The sequence below is a fragment of the Kwoniella europaea genome, chromosome 1 (assembly GCF_036810445.1).
Source record: "Kwoniella europaea PYCC6329 chromosome 1, complete sequence".
Lineage (NCBI taxonomy): Eukaryota > Fungi > Basidiomycota > Tremellomycetes > Tremellales > Cryptococcaceae > Kwoniella > Kwoniella europaea.
Window position 1 is genome coordinate 11243396 of NC_089487.1, and position 21805 is coordinate 11265200.

At 43.6% G+C, this 21805-nt stretch overlaps 6 protein-coding genes across 6 annotated transcripts; 4 read left to right on the forward strand and 2 right to left on the reverse strand.

Annotated features, from left to right (window-relative positions):
- Nucleotides 1–346: 346 nt before the first annotated feature.
- Nucleotides 347–1261, reverse strand: V865_004268 (uncharacterized protein; the record flags this gene model as incomplete). Its single annotated transcript, XM_066228053.1, has 1 exon — nucleotides 347–1261. The coding sequence occupies one exon, from the start codon at nucleotides 1259–1261 to the stop codon at nucleotides 347–349; it is 915 nt and encodes a 304-aa protein (XP_066084150.1).
- Nucleotides 1262–2704: 1443 nt separating this feature from the next.
- On the forward strand, nucleotides 2705–6059 carry V865_004269 (uncharacterized protein; the record flags this gene model as incomplete). Its single annotated transcript, XM_066228054.1, has 3 exons — nucleotides 2705–3122; nucleotides 3195–3284; nucleotides 3358–6059. The coding sequence occupies 3 exons, from the start codon at nucleotides 2705–2707 to the stop codon at nucleotides 6057–6059; spliced, it is 3210 nt and encodes a 1069-aa protein (XP_066084151.1).
- Nucleotides 6060–6909: 850 nt separating this feature from the next.
- V865_004270 (uncharacterized protein) lies at nucleotides 6910–9465 on the forward strand (the record flags this gene model as incomplete). The annotated part of the gene is made up of 4 exons (XM_066228055.1): nucleotides 6910–7174; nucleotides 7256–9022; nucleotides 9103–9330; nucleotides 9392–9465. 4 exons carry the CDS (start codon nucleotides 6910–6912, stop codon nucleotides 9463–9465), a joined length of 2334 nt encoding a protein of 777 aa, XP_066084152.1.
- Nucleotides 9466–10685: 1220 nt separating this feature from the next.
- Nucleotides 10686–14044, forward strand: V865_004271 (uncharacterized protein; the record flags this gene model as incomplete). The annotated part of the gene is made up of 4 exons (XM_066228056.1): nucleotides 10686–10845; nucleotides 10909–12681; nucleotides 12766–13818; nucleotides 13905–14044. The coding sequence occupies 4 exons, from the start codon at nucleotides 10686–10688 to the stop codon at nucleotides 14042–14044; spliced, it is 3126 nt and encodes a 1041-aa protein (XP_066084153.1).
- A 246-nt stretch (nucleotides 14045–14290) lies between these two features.
- On the reverse strand, nucleotides 14291–14820 carry V865_004272 (uncharacterized protein; the record flags this gene model as incomplete). The annotated part of the gene is made up of 2 exons (XM_066228057.1): nucleotides 14291–14576; nucleotides 14669–14820. The coding sequence occupies 2 exons, from the start codon at nucleotides 14818–14820 to the stop codon at nucleotides 14291–14293; spliced, it is 438 nt and encodes a 145-aa protein (XP_066084154.1).
- A 2643-nt stretch (nucleotides 14821–17463) lies between these two features.
- On the forward strand, nucleotides 17464–19420 carry V865_004273 (uncharacterized protein; the record flags this gene model as incomplete). Its single annotated transcript, XM_066228058.1, has 8 exons — nucleotides 17464–17549; nucleotides 17712–17871; nucleotides 18004–18146; nucleotides 18224–18373; nucleotides 18440–18557; nucleotides 18659–18689; nucleotides 18760–18844; nucleotides 18916–19420. 8 exons carry the CDS (start codon nucleotides 17464–17466, stop codon nucleotides 19418–19420), a joined length of 1278 nt encoding a protein of 425 aa, XP_066084155.1.
- Nucleotides 19421–21805: the final 2385 nt, after the last annotated feature.

Here is a 21805-nt window from a genome sequence, read left to right on the forward strand (position 1 = left end):
TTGAATATGATCGATTGCTTGGTCCATCAGCTACAGGTTCGACAGTGTAGAGCTACTGTAAATTGGTTCGGATTTTTGGGTAAGCCATACTTGTCCAGATACTGGATAGATGAAGACATCGAACTGAAGCCATCACGAAAATTTTGATAATGATCATAGCTTAAGGGTCGCAATTGATATAAACCTTCATTGTGATCTAAGCTCTACGCTTATCAGGGTTAGCATCCGTTTCAACAACCTGAAACATGGATATAAGATGCATAGACGATTTCTATCGGGAAACTGATATCAATCTACTTCTAACAGACCATGAACTGTATGCCCTCAACTCAGAGCCGTCTCATCGTCAACTTCGGCATATACCACTGGGATTTGCTATACCTTCTTCGTCCTCGATCTTCAATGATACACCTTCCAACTCGTTGATTCTCTCCTTTAGCTCCTTGATCTCCTTCCTGGCAGTACCAAGATTAGCACCAGCTCGACCAGCACTCATGTTGGCAAAATCCAACTTCACTCTTATCTCTTGAAGTTCGTTCTGACAGTTCGATAATCTGTCGGTGAGTGATTGAACTTGTCTTTCGAGCATCTCAATCTTCGTACCGCTATCTCGGCTTAAGGATGGAGTATGTCCACTTGCAATGACGGCTTCAGTTTCCAATCCATTGGGCATAGTCGTAATCGGTGCTGAGACTGATCTCTCTTGCCATGCGGTTCTCGGCTCGGGTCTGGGAAGAATGGTAAATTCTGACAGGGTAATATGTGATCGGGAAGCGGTAGGAGGTACCCTATCTATCTTAGCAGGCAATTGCTGCACGGGAAACGCTGCCGGTAGTCTTGGTCTTGGCGGTAGATTCTTGGGTAGTACCTCTTTGAAAGGTCTATAAGCGAGTCTCATAGTGGAGTCCTGGTCTCGGAACAGCGAATGGTCCCACTTTTTCACGGTTGAAGCGGTGTTGCCTGGAAGCGAGAGTTGAGGTGGTTCGATGATTTGATCCATCCTTAGCTTTGGGAGCGATGAATCAGCTGTTGATATGGGTGTTTGTGTGCTCGTTGTGGAGCTGAGATTAGATGTTGGGTGATTAGGCGCTTGTGTTGGTCTCTTCCAAGATCGTTTCTTCTTTTTGGGTCTGGATACTACTTGGGGATTGGCACTTTTGGTAGACAATCTACGTGATTCAAGATCCGTATCGCCTACATCTCTTCCATCGGGTAAAGATAACCGATAGGCATGGACAGGTACCGACCCACTCATTGGCATCTTAAAAGAGGTAGGGGGCAATGGACTGATGTTTGAGGGCTTTACGGGCAGACAAGGTTGTGAGTGATGAAGAATAGAGTGCTGAGAGGGAGCGATATCTGGGATTACTCGAGGAACAAGTGAATCCTTGTTATATCATCGAGTCAGTGTATCTCCTCAAAACCTACATGATCATTCATTTGCTCTCGCTCACATTTGGGAAGTCGTCCAATCTAGGCTTCTTGATCTTGTCATCCATCCCATCATCCCTGCGATTCTTGTCATCTTCCCGAAGTCGCTTTCTGCTTTGTAGCTGGTGCATATCTGACATGAACGATGTAATTGCTGATGAGTGGCTTGATGGATCTGAGGAATTGAGGTGAAGCTGTTTCTTATCAGCAAGCGAGCGCGTGGGTGATGTGTATGATCGAGTCTGTACACCTAGAAGGTATGAATGTGGATCAAAACCCATAGTCGGATCACCCTGGATACGTGGTCGACTCATCTTATCTTCCCGAAAGTATAAGACTGAGAGGGTGAGAAGTTGTTGTGAGTAGGAATCCAATCTGATTAGGAATTGAATAAGACAGTGTAAGGATTGGGAACAAATGATGTCCACTCCCACTCCACATACGATCGACGCTCGTGCGCGACCACAGTGATACTTGACACGAAGCCAGAACATCATCTACTCTTTGATCATACGTATAATGCATGCATTCTCTAACACTCATGGGATGTAAAAAGAAGTCCTCCCGATCGATGATCTTCAAAATACAGTATCAAGCACCTTCTCTTGGTTTTCCAATACACTGCGTGTCCTTGTGATTCGGTGTGGCGCACGGACCTCTTCCAGTGAAAAATGATGTGCTGCAATGTGCCACATCCTACTCTACTCGCACTCTTTCGACGATAATTTGACTTGTAGTCCTGTGCAAGATTGAACTGCAGTTCGAAACCAGCAACGATAAGGATCTCAATGTTGACGGCACCATTGCCTCTGAACATGCATCCATGAGCATAGTGCCTGCACTCGATTTGTCATTCTTGTTTTCGATGGAAGCATGTCCGAGCACCTGACATTCTAGCTCAGGGAAATGACACGCACAGACACACACACCGTACACATACATACACATTGACACGGACACAGTAACCCCAATAAATTTGTTCTCCAGGTCATTTCGCATGAACATCATCGTTCTTTCCTTTTAATCTTCTCAGTCGTTCATATCGAAACACCGAAAACACTCTTGCGTCACTGCTCAATAAACGAATACTTGATTACTTCTGCCTTCCGAACAGCATCAGAGATCTGGAAGGGCCTCACATTTTCCCTATCACTCAATCCGAGCAGATCTCATCGGATACATGAATCCAGCGTCTCTACTAGAAGGAAGACTCAACGACTCATCACTCAAAATTTAAATCTCCTTCACTTATTCACTCTCGCCTATCATCGGCATGGAAGGGATTCCTCCTCTTCCTCCTCACTCACTTCCGCCACGTCCGAAATACCCTTTGGGTCAACCACCAAAACTTCCCCGTAGCTATGCTCGTCGCCTGATCAGTTCTTGGAGAGATCCTTCTGTCAATCGCCCTTCAATTGTAAAATCGAAAACAGGTCAAGATGATGAGACTACGGTATCTGAGAAGACCAGCGAAAGCGCTATCAATCTCATTGAAGATGAACATGACCCATCTGTAGAAGTAGCTGGGGTATCAACGCATAAGCGATCAAGGAAAGAGGACATGACGGGAGTAGAGAACATGAAGGTGACTTCGAGAGCGCCGAGAAACGATATGGAGTATTTGGAGGAGGAGGGAACTAGGGTCATTTGTGGATCGATGGAGGATGATACCCCAATAAAGAAAAGAAAATGTGAGTGGACATATAGAATATTCATCATCAGATCTTGATAACACATATATGCTGAAACCGTTACTGTCGCAGTACCCATCAAACATACACCCCATTCTTCGCCTACTCCCTCATCACAACATGACGGTCTGTCAGTGACTGTCGAAACTACCGGGACATCTGGTACGTCCATCATGCCGCAGAGAGCTGTCAGTCTAGTTTGTCGTATAGATCACCGCTGACTCTTTGGTAACAGTCCGACCCTCTGTTCACTCCTATCCTCCACCCACTCCACAAACTACCCCTTTCATCACTCAAATTCCTCATGATTCCACCGTTCATACAGTAGCTCACACTGCTGCCCTATTGGCCTTCTTATCGGAACCTGATGATCAAGGAGCCATATCCCTCCTACCTTCAACCCTGTCACCGGCACATAGGCAGTCATTGATTGATCTCAAAGGACGAATGTCAATGGTGGATGACGAGAGATCCTTCCTCTCGACAAAAGTATCGCACCTCGAGGAGAAACTCGACGTCAGATCCAGGGAGTTGAGAGACCACCAAATCATTCATGCAGGTGTGGAGAGCGAGCTCAAGATGACCAAGGAGAAATACAGAAAGCTCAAGGTCATGTACGAGCAGAAAGAAGAGACGGTATGTTCCTTGAAGAAGTCGATAGAAGATACGAGGGATCGACATGCGACGGATATCGAGAGGAAGGTGAAGGAGCTGGAGATCAATCATACCCTCAACCTCGCAAGTAGAGTCTTGGAGATCGAAGCTCAAAAGGAGGAAGAATCAAGGTATAAACTGAAAGAGCTCAGCGAGAAGCATGAATCGGACATGAAAGGCAAGCTGAAGGCAGTTGACGTTCAACACAAGCTGGACATCGCAATGATCAAGTCCAACTGCACAGCGCAGGTGAAGGATTGGAAGGATCAAGCTGAAAGTCTGATTCAGGAGAGGAATCAGCTCAGAGTGGATTCTATGGTTCAAAAGAGAGAAGGAGAAGCGGTGAATCGAAAGTTAGACGAATCAAGGAAGGATATAGCCTCTATAACAGAAGCTCGCAGAGAAAGTGAGCTTCGAAATCAGGCGAATCAGTTAGAGATTGATAGTCTGATTTTTCAGGTGGTGGAATTGGGATCCGCTGTGGCATCGAAAGAGGGGGAGGTACATTGTCTTGAAACGGAGAATGACGTCTTGGAGAAGTTAATGAAGGAGAAAGGTTGGGAGGTAGATAAACTCACCGGCAGAATAAGCACAAATGAAGCTTTATTGATCACCCTTAGACAGCAGAAAGATAAACTCGTAACACATCTCAAGTTACTCAGTGTGGAGAAGGTTGCGCTTGAGGTATCTAAATCAAATCTGGAAGCTAAAATCGTGGAGCTGGAGTCCAAGGAGAAAGAGCAGAATGAAAAGTTATCGAAAATACAAGAGGAGTTAGGTATATATATCTCAAAGTCTAGAAGGTATGAACAATTAGAGAAGGACTTCGAAATACTCGCGAAGGATATGGAACTACTCGATAAGGAATATAAGCACTGCCAAACCGATAATCAACAAACCAAATCACGATTCGCCAGCCTCACTTCTCAGATCCAATCCCTGCAATCCGATTTGCTTCAGAGAGATTCCAACTTTGAAGATCTCAATAAGCAATTTCAGCTGTCTCATCTTAGTGTCTCGACCGCAGAGAATGGGATGGAAAAGTGGAAGAAAGAGGCTGAGGACTATCAAAGAGATAATCTTGATCTGCAGAGGAAGATAGCAAGGTTGGAGAGGCAGCAAAGCGAGCTTTCGATAACAGATACACCGAGAGGACCCAAACGATCTTCCGTGGAACTGGAATCCGTTCGCAAGGAGAAGTTGGTACTTCAAGAGCAGCTAGAAGAACTACAGAGCGAACGAGAATGGTTCTATGACGAGATTAACGGGTACAAGACAACAATTGCTACCACGCAAACGGACCTGACTCAAAGTGAAGATCGTAATCGTGAATTGGAGGCAGAACTTGCAAAATTGAAAAGCTCATATACACATTTGGAAGTCGACCTCAGGACCACGGAAATGAAGTTACAAGAGTCTGAAAACCAATGTCATCAAGACTTGGCGGATAACGACGCTTTAAACAAAACGATATTGGAGCTTCAAGATCACACTCAAACGTTACGAGAAAAGGTGAAGACGCTCGAGAAGTGTAAGGTCGATCTGGGGGAAAAAGAGAGGGAATTACAATCGAGATCCAAGCGACATTTGACCGTTCAGCTACCTTCCACAGCTCTGTTCGAAAAGCGACTTGCCAATTCCGAGCATAGAGTTACGAATCTACAGCTTGAAATTTCAAGGAAAGATGACGAAATTGAGAAGTTGAAGAATTTGAAGAAGAATCTGGAAGGTAGATGTAACAACTTGAATCACTCGAATAAAGATAGAGACAGAAGGCTAAGTCTGTGTAAGGCGAAGATCAAAGAATTGGAAAGATCCATTGGTGAGAAAGAGGGAGTGATCGTCAATATAACTCAAGAGGTAGAAGTACTTCGAGGAGTAAGATTGGAGCTGGAAGAACGGGTCAAAGAGAAGGAGGAAACTATCCGGATGCTGAACCAGAAGTTGGTCGAGTTCCAATCCGACTTAGATAGATATATCTCGGCTTATCACCTACCGCGACAAGATCTCTCTAACCCGAAGCATGTCTCTAGAACGGTGACCCAGCTCAGAACACGGCATGAACAATCCACTTCGTTCAGATCAAGGATCATGGAGAGAGTCGCCAATAGAGCAAACCATTTGCAAGACCTCATGACGGATCATCGATCAATGAAGAATGAAAGAAGCTATAGTGTGTCAAAAAGAGAGTACGAACATTGTTCATACTTGTTGAACTTGTTGAAAGATTTGGATGATAGTGAGCGACAGCTTGGAAAGCTGATCGATGAGATGAAAGCTTGATGGGGATGGGAGGACAGTATGAATTACATTACCGATTTTCGGGTTAGGTTTTTATTTCGGGTATCTCGATGGCTTTTTGTTGTAAATAATCCACATGAGTAACGTATTGCTTCCCTCAATTTGGTGAATACTATTAGGCAGTCGATTATCAAGATGAATGTTGTATAGCCATTAGGCATCATGAATTGTATAGTCGTTCATTTCACGGGTTCTGATGAAGTATCTTGGATCACTGCACAGTGCAATGATCCAACAGGGACAAACGTGGTGCTGTCCTTTGGATTGATCGGAATTAACTTAGATTATAATGATTCTAGTCGACGCTTGGACCCCCCATCTCAGGAAGTGAAAGAAAAAAAGAGATAAACAAAGTTTTAATTCGTAACGTTTCCATCTTGATTCTTTACCAGCACACTTTTGGTTCTTTGAATCATACGGCACACGATTCACATCCTCAGCTTCTCGGCATCTTGAGCTTGTGGAGCGTTTTCGTATTGGAAGTGACAGAATAGAACCTGACCATACCGTATACTATACACAAACTATCGAGGAACAACCACCTATACCACGACCTTTGGACTTGATAAACAAGAAGCACAATTGACTTTCAGGCAAATTAACCATTATCGCATGTATATGGTGCAGAATCATAAAATCAACTCTCGCCCTTCTTCAAGTCGCTATTGTGATGATATCTCCTCGCTTTCGGTCGACACCAGACGATCATCAACAATACATTTCAAACTAACAGGGATCAAACACCATATATCGTCAGCTCCGCCAAAACGATACTGGGCATCACAGTCAGCAAATGGTGTCACCAACGATCTCTAATATGATGGATCCCAGCATGGACTACGAAGAGGGTGAAATAATGGATTGTTCACCTATATCTACTTCAACTTCGGCTTTCACAACGCATACTGCCCTTACTCCCACTTCTTCTGGCGAGGTTGAGGATATCCTGCTGGTTTCACGAGGTTCTGACAACAGACAACCACCTTCGAAATCAACGCAAAAGATCTATCGTCCGCCACTATCCCTCCTAGTGCCTCAATCGTCTGCACAGGGTATGAGAGAGGGTCAGGTGTCAGAGGACAATATGACAAGACAAGGTGAGAGCCCTTGTTTTTTGTTTTTTTTTTTCGCTTTACTTCAGCAAAGAGCGCTGATGGTATAAACCATGATATATACAGATCTGTTATCGCCTCACCAACCACAAGCCTATTCTGATCATCCTTCCACAATCTACCCAGATCGTATCGTCCGGCGAGTGTCTAATACTACATCCCGATCTTCATTCCCTCTGGAAGAGGTGAGAGAGATTTTCAGCATGCCTATGCCAATGATGGATAGATGTGTGATGATATGGGAATTGTACGAGAGTCGATCGGATATCGATATGGAGATCAGTAGAATTCAGGAGGCCCACCATAAGCAGTTATCGGTTATACAAAAACGATTCGACGATCGAAGTTTGAAAATTCGAGACGAGCTTGTCAATCTTCGTCAGAATCTGGAAACGTCCCAGTCAAAACTCCAAAAAGAGGCAGAGGAACATCAAAACACCAAGGAAACAAAGAATCACCTGATGATCAGAATTGATGGTTTGACCGAAGTGATCAGAGATTTGAAAAAGGAGAAAACCGAAGAAAATCAGAAGAACTTGAACGTCCATTCCGATTTACGAGAACAGTTGAGGATGAAAATCAGTCATATCACCGAGATGGGCCATCAAATCTCTCAATTAAAAACAGATAAACGGATGCTGAATGCACAGATTCTCGGTATCACATCGTCAACTGCCGACAACCATCAATTGAAGATCAACGAGTTGAATGGTAAATTAGAAGAAGAGAAAAAGAAAGACAAATCGGTGTTGAAACATCTTCAGCAGATTGCTCAGTTGAATAGAGATAATCACTTGTTGAAGAGGGAAGTGTCAAAGCTAGAATCAAGCCTTGATCAAGAGAAGGCTCGAGGTGATAGGTTAGACAAAGAGCTGGAGACATCCAATAAAAGCAGAATTGATTCAGGGAAAAGGGCTGAGAAAGCGATCTTGTCTTGCGAGGAGATTAGGAAGGAATTATACGAAGTCAAAGCTGAATTGTGTGAAAGTACCAAAAGCTTGGAAAGGAAGGAGAAACAGCTGGCTGATCTTGGTGTTATCAAAGATCGATTGGTAAGGGAGTTGATACAGACACAAACAATGGCAAACAAGCGATTAGAAGTGGAGAAAAACAATCTTACTCAACAATTCCAAGTGGGGATCAACGAACTGCGAAGCCAGTTGGAAAGGTTAGCGGTGGAGAAAGGGATCATTAATAGCTCATTGATAATAGCCCAGAGCGAGCTGCGAACTTGTCAATCCAATTTGTCAGTGCGGGAAGAGGAGAATAAGGAGTTGAAGATGAAGATTCGAGATCTGAATAAGGATATTAAAGATAAGACCAAGAGGGAGAAAGAATGGCAAGGGAAGATGGAGAGGTTGAAGGTATTGAATGCCGACGTAGAGAAGCTTAATGAAGAGGTATTCAATCTGAAAGGACAGTTAATTAAACAGATAATTCCTCCGGAAAAGACAATCCCCCTCGCTGTGCGAAAATCAACTAATTCTGGATACAATTCCAAATCAATCAGCAAGGAAGACAGACTTACCTCTATCGGTTCGAACTCAGAGTTGTTGTTAAGAGCTTCGTCCCCCCTCTCGAGCGCTCCTCCATCCCCAGACCCAACTACACCTCGATCGATACCCAAACCATATTCGGCGAAGACGTTGGCTAAGGACTGTTCGACGATTATATCGGAATCGGCATGCGACGATCACGATCAGCGAAGATTGGTAGTGATCAGTCGATCAAAGCTTGATGAATTGAGAGGACAACTGGAAGCAGCGAAATTGGAAAATGAAAGATTGAAGGAAAATAAGAAGTCAACAACTGTGAAGGATCTTGACGGTCATGGTGAGTAATGCACATTCCGAGAGTTTGTGGAGTAATCAGCCTGTCAGAGCACCGACTCTGACCTGAAATTCGCTTCTCAGGAGTTATGACTCCGTCCCAAGAATCAGAGATATCATCGACATCGACAATCTTTCGACCGAACCGCGATGAATACTACGTCACTGATAAATGGTCGAAAGAGATCAGAGAAGAACCCGATTGGACCAAAAGATACAAGATGCAACTCAGAGAGTTGATTGGGGTTGTAGAGGCGAAGAGGAATGAGGTATTTCTCAATATCCTCAAACGACCAAGACAAGGAGCCGAGGGTAAGTCAATTTGCACGCCAATGGGGACTGATATGTATTGACAGACACTTGATATCGGTAGATCCTTCGCAATCAGATTTGGTCGATGTGAATAAGATTGATCGACGTCCTCAAAAAAGACGAATTTACCTGTAAATGCATTTAATGACTGAGTGAGTGAGAAGAATGGCGAATATGAAGTTGAAAGCTGATGATGTGTTGGTGATTCAGTCAAGACCAAGACCAACAAGTGATACCCATACATGATCTTTATTGTGTAAAAGGAAAAGACGATATATTTTCGGGAATTCAGTAGACATGTAAGATAGCCAGCAGCGATTGTGTTTGATTCTCGACTTCCTCGAGGGAGGTTGGCTTGGATGATTCCAAGGAATTATAATGATTTATTGGTTGGAGCATTGTAGTATAGCTGTTGTATCGCAACTGATGACTTGATATGCATCTTTTTCACAAGTCATGGTACTGTATCTAACATCTTCAGATTAGCCAGATATCGTGGACTGAGAAACCTTGAGATTGATATGCTTGAAGTACCAGTATTTCGATCCGTTATGTAGCATTGCACTTCTGACAGAACGAGAACGAAGCCGACCGACCAGATGATTTAGGAACACCAGCACGACTCATCTATAGGAGGCAGTCCCAAAGTACGTTACGATTTCATGCATTGAGCGGTGATTTAAGAATGACTAAAACGACAAAACGATACACTATGCCATTATTCGATCATCAGCATACATCGCACTCCTTATTGGTTATCAGTAGATAAGATGGAGAGTGTATCCTGATAAGCTCTCAGTCTCGCCTTATACATCCCCTTCCATACCCGTTGCACTCGTCTGAGCGTGAACTAAACCACCAAAAGGTGGATAGGGTATGTGATTGTTCCAAAAGAACATGTGACGGATTACCAGATTTATCTTCATCGAGCTTTCTTATCGATAATTGAAAGTGTAGATGGGAGAGGAGAATAGAATATTGTTTGTTACTCACGAAATGCAAAATTCCTTACTTACCGATATCTACGGGTGACCTTGATTCTGCTTGAAAGCGACCTGCTCTACAATGACCATAGTGATTTACATTGTATAATGACTTCTATGATTGTCAATCGAAAGATATGCATCCACCAAAGCCAGCATTAAACGTTATCTTGTCGTTCACTCGTTCTAGTTAAACGCGTGCCTATACTCTTGATTTCCCTTTCCTGACGCATGCCTATTGCTCCTGTGTTATTGTGATGCACTTACCTCCATTCATCTCGGTACTCTCTCTCTTTTGCATTTCATATTTCATCCATATACTTTAGTGACCCAATCATATTGTGTAAAAGTATCATACATACCTGTACCATAATGCCTCCTCAGCGCAGTCATTCACCACCTGTAGATCCATTCCCTCCCCTTCGAAGAGCCGGTTCGTCCTCCTCATCCAATACGCCCTCATACGCCTCCATTGCCGCTCGATCATCCTCGCACCACACCAGTACCGATCAGCAGCAGCAGCAGCAGCGGAGTGAGAGGAGCCGTCGAGTCAGCGACTTTGAAAGCCAGTTGAGGGAAAGACACACACCACGAGCTTGGGGAGCGGAAGATGTAGATAGGCAAGATAATTTAGATGAATTGAACATGAATATGAATATCCATCCCGAACCTGAACCCGAACCTATAGATATTGATCCTTCACCTCCATGGCGATCGGGCTCGAGACATCGTAGTACTGCGGCTTCAATAGGGCAAGTCGGATCAGGAGTCACTTCGACACCCAGTGGTTCATCACAGAACAGAACAAATGCGAGGAGTATAGCGGACGGTGCTAGAAATCCACCTCAGGATGAAGAAGGTATATCTACACCGCCTGCCGCTGGACCTTCTCGACCTTCCAACCGCTCACCACCCTCACCTTCACCTAACCGACCTGCTCGTACAAATCCTGATCCAGTTCCTGCGACTCGTCTTGCTCCAATGTTCACTCTCGAGGAACTTCTTCGGACTCAGCCTCCTCGTCGGAATGAACCCTCTAGCTCGCATACCAATCCCGATACCACCACTCGACCAACCGGTCAGACTGTGCGAGCGGTCTTGAACGATAGGAGGAGGAGAAGGGAGATGGCCTACAACTATCCTTGGGGTATGCAGATGGAGAGAGCTTTACCATCGGGTGCAGGAGCTGGATCAGGAGCAGGAGCGGATTTAGAAGGAGATGTGGATGCTGTGTTGAACATGTTGAATGACTCGACCGACCCAATCGTCATTCCCTTCCCTACCGATGATCGAAGTGTTACTCGAACCAGTACGAGACCATTGGATGGAAGTTCTGCTGGCGCTGCTCCTGGCACAAATCCCAGTCAAAGTATAACATCCTTCTTACGTCGGCAGAGAAGGAACCCCGCACCTACTCGGTCGAATTTCCAATTCGCCTACGACCCCGATGAAGTATTGCCTGCCAACTATCCAGGGATCGAAGTGGAAGACGATAACTTGGATGAGGATTCGGACGAAGAGCGATGGGCATCGAGACTAAGGATTCATACGTTCTCTGATGGTGGGGAAAACGAATTCGACATCGATGGTCCTGCCCCGGCTCGAGCACAGAATTCAGGTAGATCAAATTTACATCGTGGTGGGAATAACAGGAGGAGGAGAAGTTTCCTAGAAAGGATAGGTGCACCTCCAGATCTAAGATTTCCAGAGGAATTTGAAGACAGTATGGACCTCCTTCCTACTCCTAGAGGTAGAACGGAAGCTACAGGATGTGAACCGACCAACAAGGAGACGGCGGACAATGTCGTACCGCTCATAGTATCAAGTAAGGGAATCACTAGACCTAGAGAAGAAGAACGAAAAGGATCTTCGACATCTTCTTCCTCACCTGTACGGAAAAAGAGACGGATGGGCAAGATTTCAAGCGACAGTCTTACCTCTGCTTCTTCTTCACCTTCTCGTTCATCATATTTGGCACATTCTGCTTTACCTGCCGATACACCCTTACCATCCGAATTTATCGCTCCTCTACCTCGATCCCATCTCGCTGTATCAACCTACAAATCAGCTACACATCCACCTCGACCGCTCATTACCTTCGTTGGATGCAATCCTACCAGAAGGGACGACGATGCCACTGCCTTGCATACCACCATACCGATACCCGTAGCGTGCGGGATACACTACTACGAGGTTGAAGTGATCAATAAAGGTATAGAAGGGTTCATGTCAGTGGGATGGGTTAAAGAAGGGATCAATTTGAAGAGACTGGTAGGATGGGATGAGGGCAGTTGGGGATGGCATGGAGATGATGGAAGAAGTTTTGAGGGTTCAGGTAGAGGAGAGAACTTCAGTGAGACGTGGACCAGTACGTTTACGTTTACCCTCTGTGCTTTCTTCTATTATAGCCATCGTTATTGCTTTTTCTAATTCTTCTTGATCACCTTGTCAGCCTCCGACACTGTTGGTTGTGGGATCAACTTCCTAACTGGGAAAGCCTTTTTCACCAAGAACGGTAAAGTGATGGGACATCGATTCTCTAAACTCGCTTCTGGTCTATATCCCGCTGTAGGATTGAGGTCGGTCGGCGAATCCCTTGCAATCAATTTCACAGGTCCATTCAGATTTGATATCGATTCTTATGTCAGATCGATCAAAGATGATTTATCGTTGGAAGTGCGTTCGACCAAAGTTGTGGAGATTCCAAGATTGGTAGATCAAGTTGCTTCGTCCTCAACATCCATCAATGAAGAAGAAGTAGCATTTACGAAGATCAAAGGTGAAAACAATCCTAAATCTGCTTTGGCTCAGGCTTTACAGAAGGAGTTGAAGCAGATTGAGGTTGCGCCAACGGAAAAGCAGAAGCAGGACCAGAAGCAAGGAATTGCATCTGAATCTACTCAGACAATATCCGATCCAATGGCGAAAGCGACTTCCGCGTTCGTGCTGGACTATCTGCAACACAATGGTCATTCAAAAGCACTCTCGTTACTTCGAATTGGCATGTTGAACAAGAGTGGTCAACACGGATCCACTTCTATTTCTAAAGATGCTGCATCGAATGCGCAAGCAGAACCAGCTTACCTCTCGAAATCGACGGAAGACGTGAAATTATCAGACTTTCAATCGAAAGAACAAGCTATCAAATGGTTACACACGACTATGACCCAGTCATTCAAGAACCCAATACCGACATTGCTCGTTCGGGATTTATCTGGCTCAAAAAACTTTTCAATTTCGGTTCAAGCTTCTTTGGAGATCTACAAATTCCTACATCTCTTATACATTTCAACCCAATCCGAAGCAAGTGGAAACGATTCAGCTCTGGAAAAAGTTCTGGATAAAGGACGAAGCATCAGGATGGAGATGATTATTTGGAATCCTGATGACAGGGCTGTAGCTGAGAAGGCTTTCGGACTGATGGGGCAACCGGAGATTTTAAATGATGTGTTTTGGAAAACAAAGAGGCAAGAATTGGCAGATGGGTTGGTAAAGGTGTTAAGAGGTGAGTTGACATTTGATATTGACCATTGATGATCTTCGGCTATCATTTGTGAGAGGCATCGCTGATTCACCGAATCCTATCTGCAGAAATGAACAACCTCAACCAGATCTCTCAGCTCGAACAAGCCATACGGCAAACTCGTGTAGTACTGAGAACCTTGGCTGAGAAATCACCCAAGTCAGGAGCGGCATTTGTGGACATGAAAGATGTATTGAAGAATAGTTAGGATCGCCAGTGTAAGTGTGAGGATGTAAAGGAGGGAAAAGAAGATGTTAGGATACATATGTTAAGTTCTATTTCCCCATTTTACACATGAGGGGTATATGGTACCATTTGTATCGATCATACTCATTATCATCATCATTATCATCATCGATATATTTATAGCATAATCATCATATGTATCGCATGTTTACCTTTCCTCCCCCGCCTGGTCTGCATCTCCTCATTGCTTTATGATATCAAGCGAGGTTCATGTCCAAAACCTGTGCACCGGTCTATACACAGTTCTTGTCCTCACCATCGGTGCACTGAAGGTGCTGCACTCATACCTAGGCGTAGTCAATGAGCCGAAGATGGAAGCTCCAGCAGCCACTCCAAGCCCCGTGAACAGACCACTTAATAGTGATTCACCAACATTGAGCGAATCGTCAGAAGAGGAAGAACTGGAATCATTAGATTGACGAAAATGGGTTCTGGCAGGTCTGTTTAAATCTACATCATCGAAATCATGTCTTTCTCGGTGCTTTCGACTGCTTCTACCAGGCGTGGTGACCATGTCGAAATTAGTGAAATGTTTCGGGAATACCTGTCCGACTCGCATGGTATTCAAAAGACTGAATATACTCACCTGGACGTTGAAGATGACCTTCTAGTACTTGAAGCTAGTCTTTCAGAAAGTTCGTGAACTCTGTCCCAATCTCTATTTTCTTTAGCTTCTTGTAATTCCGCTTCCAACTTCGATCGAGAATGCGACGATCTGTTTCTGGACAAAGGTGACATTGTGCTATAAGACTGGAAATTTCGACGATGGTAAGGTAGGTCTGATGAACTGAATACGTTACAGTAGGTCAAGTGGATTGGACAGTACTTTTGAAATGGGGTGGCAAATGTTACAGTACGAACATATCGCGATAAGTAGAAAGGATGGAGGGAGAAAGGACAAAGGACTAATGCACTACAGTTTAGTACCTTTCGCCCTCTTGACTTCTTCAGTGTTTGATTCTCAGTACCAACCATGCCATCTTCCGACCCCTACTTCCTATGTCGCAGTAAATCACATCACATACACATCCAAGCCGTAACAGTACGAGCCAAACACGACCTTGGTTTCAATTGAGTTGTAACAAAGCCACCAACATGCACGACCCCAAATCTCCCGGACCTACTGTATCATTCGGGTTTAGGCATCATCACCATCATCAATTTGGAAGATTCCTGAAAAGCCACTTGATGGGAACAACACACGATACGCCACTGCATGCACTTTCAATTGAACTTTGTCTTTGATGTTTAGATATAGCCATCAATTTGTCTTTACGTACAAGGTGGGGGAAGATCCGCTTTTGCCGATTCGAACCGAATCCAAGTATCTATCTATACGGTATATGAATCAAAGAGTGTACTGTATTGTTTGGAAATTCCTCGGTGGGTTTTGCTGCATGTAAGATTTGTTGAACCTCCGTGATAGCATTGTCAACATGCAGTATAGTACCGTACTGTACGAAATCATCTTGATGAGCTGCACAGACTTGGTACACGGACTGAGAGTTCTAGTGAATTGTGTCCGAAAGCGAATGAGAATGGCGAAAATGAGCTTCTCATTGACATCGCTAATCTGAGAAGACTCAAGTGGGGACGAGGATCAATACGGGCAGATAAAATCGATCAGTTCAACGTCGCCCTTGGAGAAAGTTCGGTCCAACATGCATAGCAGAGATAATCGTTCATTATCGTGGGAATTCACAGAATGTGTTCGTGTCTGTGTGTGGTACGGTGTGCTCAGACTTGATTGGACAATTAAATGTTTCCGATCACACTGCACACAGATATGAAACCGGGCATCACGGATCGGTTAAAAGGTTTATTGGGGTTGCTTCTTTACCATCAATCAATCAATCCAACGATCGCCCTTGATGGATTTACTGATGGAAAAAAGCGATACAGATGATATGGTAAGCCAAAGACTATATATCATCACCCCCACTCTCAGGTGCTGCATTGCTTTAGCTAGCCAAGCCCGAATAAAAAAAGAAAGAAAAGCAAGATGATTGCCGAGTTTTAGATTGGTCTTCGTACCAATTCAATAACTAGCTTCTAGATCGACATCAAAGAGCTAAAAAAAACGATGACATATGTCTACCCGTATATCTAGATGCATCGCAGATAGAAACAAGGTTGGAAAAGGGGCGCGTACAAGTTTGTCAATTGTTTGAAAGGAACGAGAAAGCCGATAAGCATGGTTGAAACCCTGAACTATCACTCGATCACCCTTCCGTACCTTCCCCACTCAGATCTGTTCTCAACGGCTCGGACTCGGGAGGACGGAAAAGAGAGAGAAAAAGCGGCAAGCGAACAGAAGTTTTGAGATTGAAGATGTACATATTGCTTACAACACAGATTAGATTGTTACAAGTACAGGATAACACGTTGTTTGGTTGCTTTTGTGTTCGATAGAATCGTCAGGAGGAAGACCTGAAGGCAATTCGAATTCTGCTCGACTACGAAGGATATTCATACGGCATCTTATTTATTCCTTTGTCGGTGTTGATTTAGGTATATATAAAGGGAGGAGAAGAGAAAAAGGTATTATGTAGTCTGATCCAAGTGATCATTATCCTTTCATTCATTCATACATCTATCTATCTCATTCATTCGGTATTTGGATCGGTTCAATCACCTGGAGGATAATGAAAATCGCAATTATCGGAGGGGGAGTCTCTGGACTTTCGGCATTATGGGTACGTACTTCCACTACTTCATGATATCACCTGATCGAGTCACAGAACAGTTGAGCTAGCTAATTGAACTGATCATTGATAGTCCCTCACCCAACATTCTCAACATGAGGTTCATATATACGAAAAAGCGGATTGGTGGGGAGGACACGCGCATACCGTTGAATTTCAACGTGAGACCAATCTTCATTTTCTTCTCAAACTTGACCAAACCCATAGCCCCACATAAAACGTCAGACATGGCACCTATCGTACCATATGGATAAGACACAATCGCTAACACCCTATACAATGCTGATAGGCCCAGGTAAAGAGAAATGTGATATTGACACGTGAGTGATGAATGAGCATCATCCTTGTATAACCTTAAAAACTTAATCTTATCTGATGATGATCAAATCGTTGTTGTACTCGTATCCATATCATTGGGATTTACGTCATCCTCATTCATCTTCCACATTTCGTTCATCACTTGATCAACCATACTAATTTGTATTCGTCTTTACCTGATGTTGGACTATGCAGTGCATTCGTAAGTACATCCCATGTGAATATCCCACAAACCTATGTCCCGTACTGACCAATGATGGCTACTGGACGGTATCCATAGATCGCTATAAATTCCAAGAATTATCCAAACTTTTATAAATTCCTTGTAGACCACGGAATCGAGATGATCAAAACTACAATGTCATTCTCACTTTCAAGGGATAAAGGCAGGTTCGAATGGGCAAGTGATGATTTATGGGCATTGTTTTGCCAAGCATCGAACGTGTGAGTGAGAATTGATACTGTAATATTTTCGATAAATGATTTCCGGAACAAGACTTTCTGTTTCTGATTATCTAGTCTATGTACCTATATATCTGGACTGGATATATGACTAGGACATGGTGCCATATGGATGTACTACTGCTGATATTGCTTTGGATACAGAATGAAACCCCGAGTATATCGTATGATGTGGGATATATTGCGATTCAACCTTTTCGCCGTCGATCTGTTATCTGAAAAAGGTGAATCAGAAACACTGAGTATTGGGGAGTATCTAGATAGAGAGGGATATAGTCAAGCTTTTAAAGAGGATTATCTATTGGTGAGTTCAGGAGACCTGTCGTTGTTCCACCATCGATAAATTCCTACCCTCGAGAACGAAACAAGTAAGAAGAGACGTCAAAATGTGAGAACGACGAAAAACTGATATTCCTCTACTTCACTCGTACTTTAGCCTCTCGCCGCAGGGATCTGGTCAATCCCACCTGAGAAAGTAGCCTTAGATTTCCCAGCAATGGCATTAATAAGGTTCTTCCACAATCATCAGATGTTACAGTTGTATGGTAAACCAGCTTGGTTGACTATTAAAGGTGGATCGTGAGTAGCTAAGTCAAACTTACATACATGAGTGAATTATCGCTGATTGCGTTAATTTGGACTGGATTGGGATGTAGCAAAACATATGTTGATTATATAATATCAAAAATTGATTCATCGAAATTACATCTAAAAGTCGGTATTGATACTGTCCAACCTACCGATCAGGGTGTATGGGTAACTACGGAACAAGGGAAGAAAGAGTTGTTCGATAAGGTCATATTGGCGTGAGTCCAGACATTGCATCTACCATTGAAGTACGTATACTGAGCTATGTATACCGTTGTGAGTAGTACACATACAGACCAAGCTGTTCGATTGTTAGGTCAAAATATCTCGGAAGAGGAGAAAATATTGTTGGGAGATTGTCAATGGAGTGCTAATGAGGCTGTTGTGCATTATGACGAAGCGGTGAGTGGAAGACTCTTTCCCAGAATCATGCTTCTTGTACGGGTATGAACCATAATAAGTGTTCATTGTGACGAGAAGCTGAGTCAAGTTATGATCCATAGCTGATGCCAACAAGGAAGAGAGCTTGGACTGGTGAGCTAACTTGATTAATTCGATAACGTCAAGAGTATTGCTGACCAGAGCTTCTATCTCGTGACTGTAGCTTGGAACTACCTTACTTCAACTGCATATATACATCCATCCCACGAGGCCAAAACGTCCGCATCGGATGTCAATTCAATATCCATGTGAGCACATTCATTCAACAAGGATCATCCCATTGTCAAGAGAGTTCTACTAAGCTCAGATTGGTGTATAGTACATTCAACTTAAACATCCTTCAATCTCTTCCGATCTCAAAATACGGTTTAGCACTCGTCACTCTCAATCCACCTGTCCAGCCTGACCCATCTAAAACCCTCGCTCGATACGTCTATCATCATCCCGAACTTACACCATCTCTCATCAATGCTCAAAAGAAATTGGACAGCATACAAGGAAAGAGAGGGGTGTATTTTAGTGGGGCATGGACGGGTTATGGGTTTCATGAAGATGGGTGGAGGAGCGGGATGGAGATCACCCAAAGACCTGAATTCAACATACAAACCAATGAAGAGATCATGTATGTTGATGGAAGAGATGTCAAGTTTGGTATGATAGAGAAAACCTTGAGGGTAATGGTGGGAATGATTGACTGGAGTATTAAAGGGTTGATGGGGTGGATGATTTGGATGATATGCGTTTGGATATCAATCGTAAGGAGATTATCAGGTAGAAATACATCTAACAACCCTACTCATAACGGAAGGAAGAAATTAGATTAGAAGATTTTCGGAAAAGTTTAGACTGTTAGACTGCATTGTATATGCTGTGCATATGGACATCGGATTGTTCGGTTCGAGTCTTGTTACCTACTGTATCGTACGGATGAATATTCTGGGATATTTGTATTTTACTGCTTTGCCTTTTCTTATAAGTCGTCTGCTCATAACGATGTCAGTAGAAAGGATGGAATGCAAATTCACACAAAGATGTAATTGATGTTGCCTTTCTGGCAGAACTGCGTCAATTTCATAACAAAGGTACATCAGTCATTAACGCAATCCGTTGTTAGCATCGTAATATTGTACGGAGATACATGTACCATCTCCCGTCTTAGAATATACTTACTACATATTATTGATCCGTGGATCCATGGATCCATTGATTCATGTATTGACCGTCCATATTTCGATTATCTTACCATCATACCAAGCCTTACAAACCATAAAGTGAATTGACGATCTTGTCGCCTGATGAACTCACTCAGGAAGATATCTATTCTGCGTCGTGTATATATAAATATTTCTGGGATTGGCAGTCTAGGTGATGGTGATGACATTCCCCTTGTCGTCCTTGAGAACTACCAAATCGCAAGCAATGGATTCTCCAGAGTCCATGTATGTCAAAGAAGTTTGATCAAGCGGGTCGATCCTGTAGGGTCACAATAGCAGTTCAGTCAAAGGTTTGAGCAAGGCGCATCGAACTTCTAAAGCAGTACACGGTATTGCTTTGAGTATGAATGCCCGTGGTTTGGCCGCAAGAACGTTGAAGGAGATCAACGAATAACTCACTTCACAGCCATCTTCTCTAACCAGCTTCTACCCAAAATCACGTCAAAGTAATTCTCCTCACTCATATAAGCTTGATGAGTCGCAGTCTTATTGCCAATGGTGATATCGACGTTTCCTATCACTTTCAAACCTGTGTAACCTAATGTACCCATACCAAACTACAAGGAATAATATCAGCATAATATCCTACCAAAGGTAATCCGCAGTAAAACTATAAGGGATGCCTGCAATTCACCTTCTTAGGTACAATCTTATGTTTGATGGCGAATTCACGAGAAACATAGACGTGTCGATACCCCGATTTGAGAAGCATTCGAACTGATAATAACAGGATCAGCTCGATTTACAACACCCCGTAAACATATGAACTGACTATTCGGTACACCATTGATTTTACCCATGACCGTTCTCACACCATTATTATTGTGGAACTGACGATAACCCAATTTCATCAGCTCTCATTTCAATTGGTGGATACTGTGAAATATCAACTCACCTCCTCCCACTCTCTCTTCTTGACGACTCCCAAAGGCTCAGCATCATCATCACCCCATTTACTTCTCCTCGATTTGGTACTCATGACTGACTTGGCTTTACTAACACCACTTATCGATCTCGCACCACCATTGCCGCCATTCGTCTTGGTTGCAGGTGGACCTAGAGCAGCATTGGCACTGGCGCTAGTATATCCGACACCTAGTTCACTTTGAGCTTTCTTCTTCTCTGGTGTTCCGTTACCGTTGGGTTTGGAAACTGATACCGATCTTGCTGAAGGTGCAGCATTGGCGGTAGTGTTGGCTTTCACCTTGTTCTTCAGTTTGGTAGATGGGGAGGTGGGTCGCTCGAAACGCGCGTGAGGTTGATTCTGAGGGAGTTGAAGATGGACTGTTACTGAGGGGGTGGATGAGGGTGGGAAGCGAGATAAGAGGATTTCCAGATCATCGTCTTTATAAATAAACAAAAAAACGATAGGGTCAGTACATTGGAAGTAATGATATTGCATGAGACATGGGAGGATGCGCTAGAGCTGCAGGATTGAGTGTGAACTCACCATCATCCAATGACCATCGATCACCTTCAAACTCATATAACAAAGTAGCCTGAGATTTCTGTTCTTCGGGTAACAAGGTCTTCTTCCATATCCTATCGAATAGTTTCGATTGACTATCGTCCTCTACAGGAATCAGGCACTTTCGTCAGCTGTATTCATACATCATGCAAGTTGGGATGAAGAGACAGGATAGTTCGCTCACCTTTTTGGGTCAATGCGAAAGTCTTTTGAGGTGTATGGACGTTATAGAGGAACATGCTGGGATCCGGATTTCTCTGTAGCGATGTATGGGATATGATTGTCGAATATGTTATCCAATCTAGAGCTGTGATATGTTCCTTTGTGGTGGTACTTTGGTCGGTGCAATGGTGTATGTATCGATATCGAACCGATTTGTTTACAAGTGAGGTAAGGTGCTATTGGGTTTTCCATTTCTGTATTTACCGTTTCCGATCGAATGGGTTGATTAATTGTATTACTGCGTAGAGGGTTTGGGTGCTAGTGCGTCATCACCCCCAGATGATAACCGGGGTGCTGCATCATCA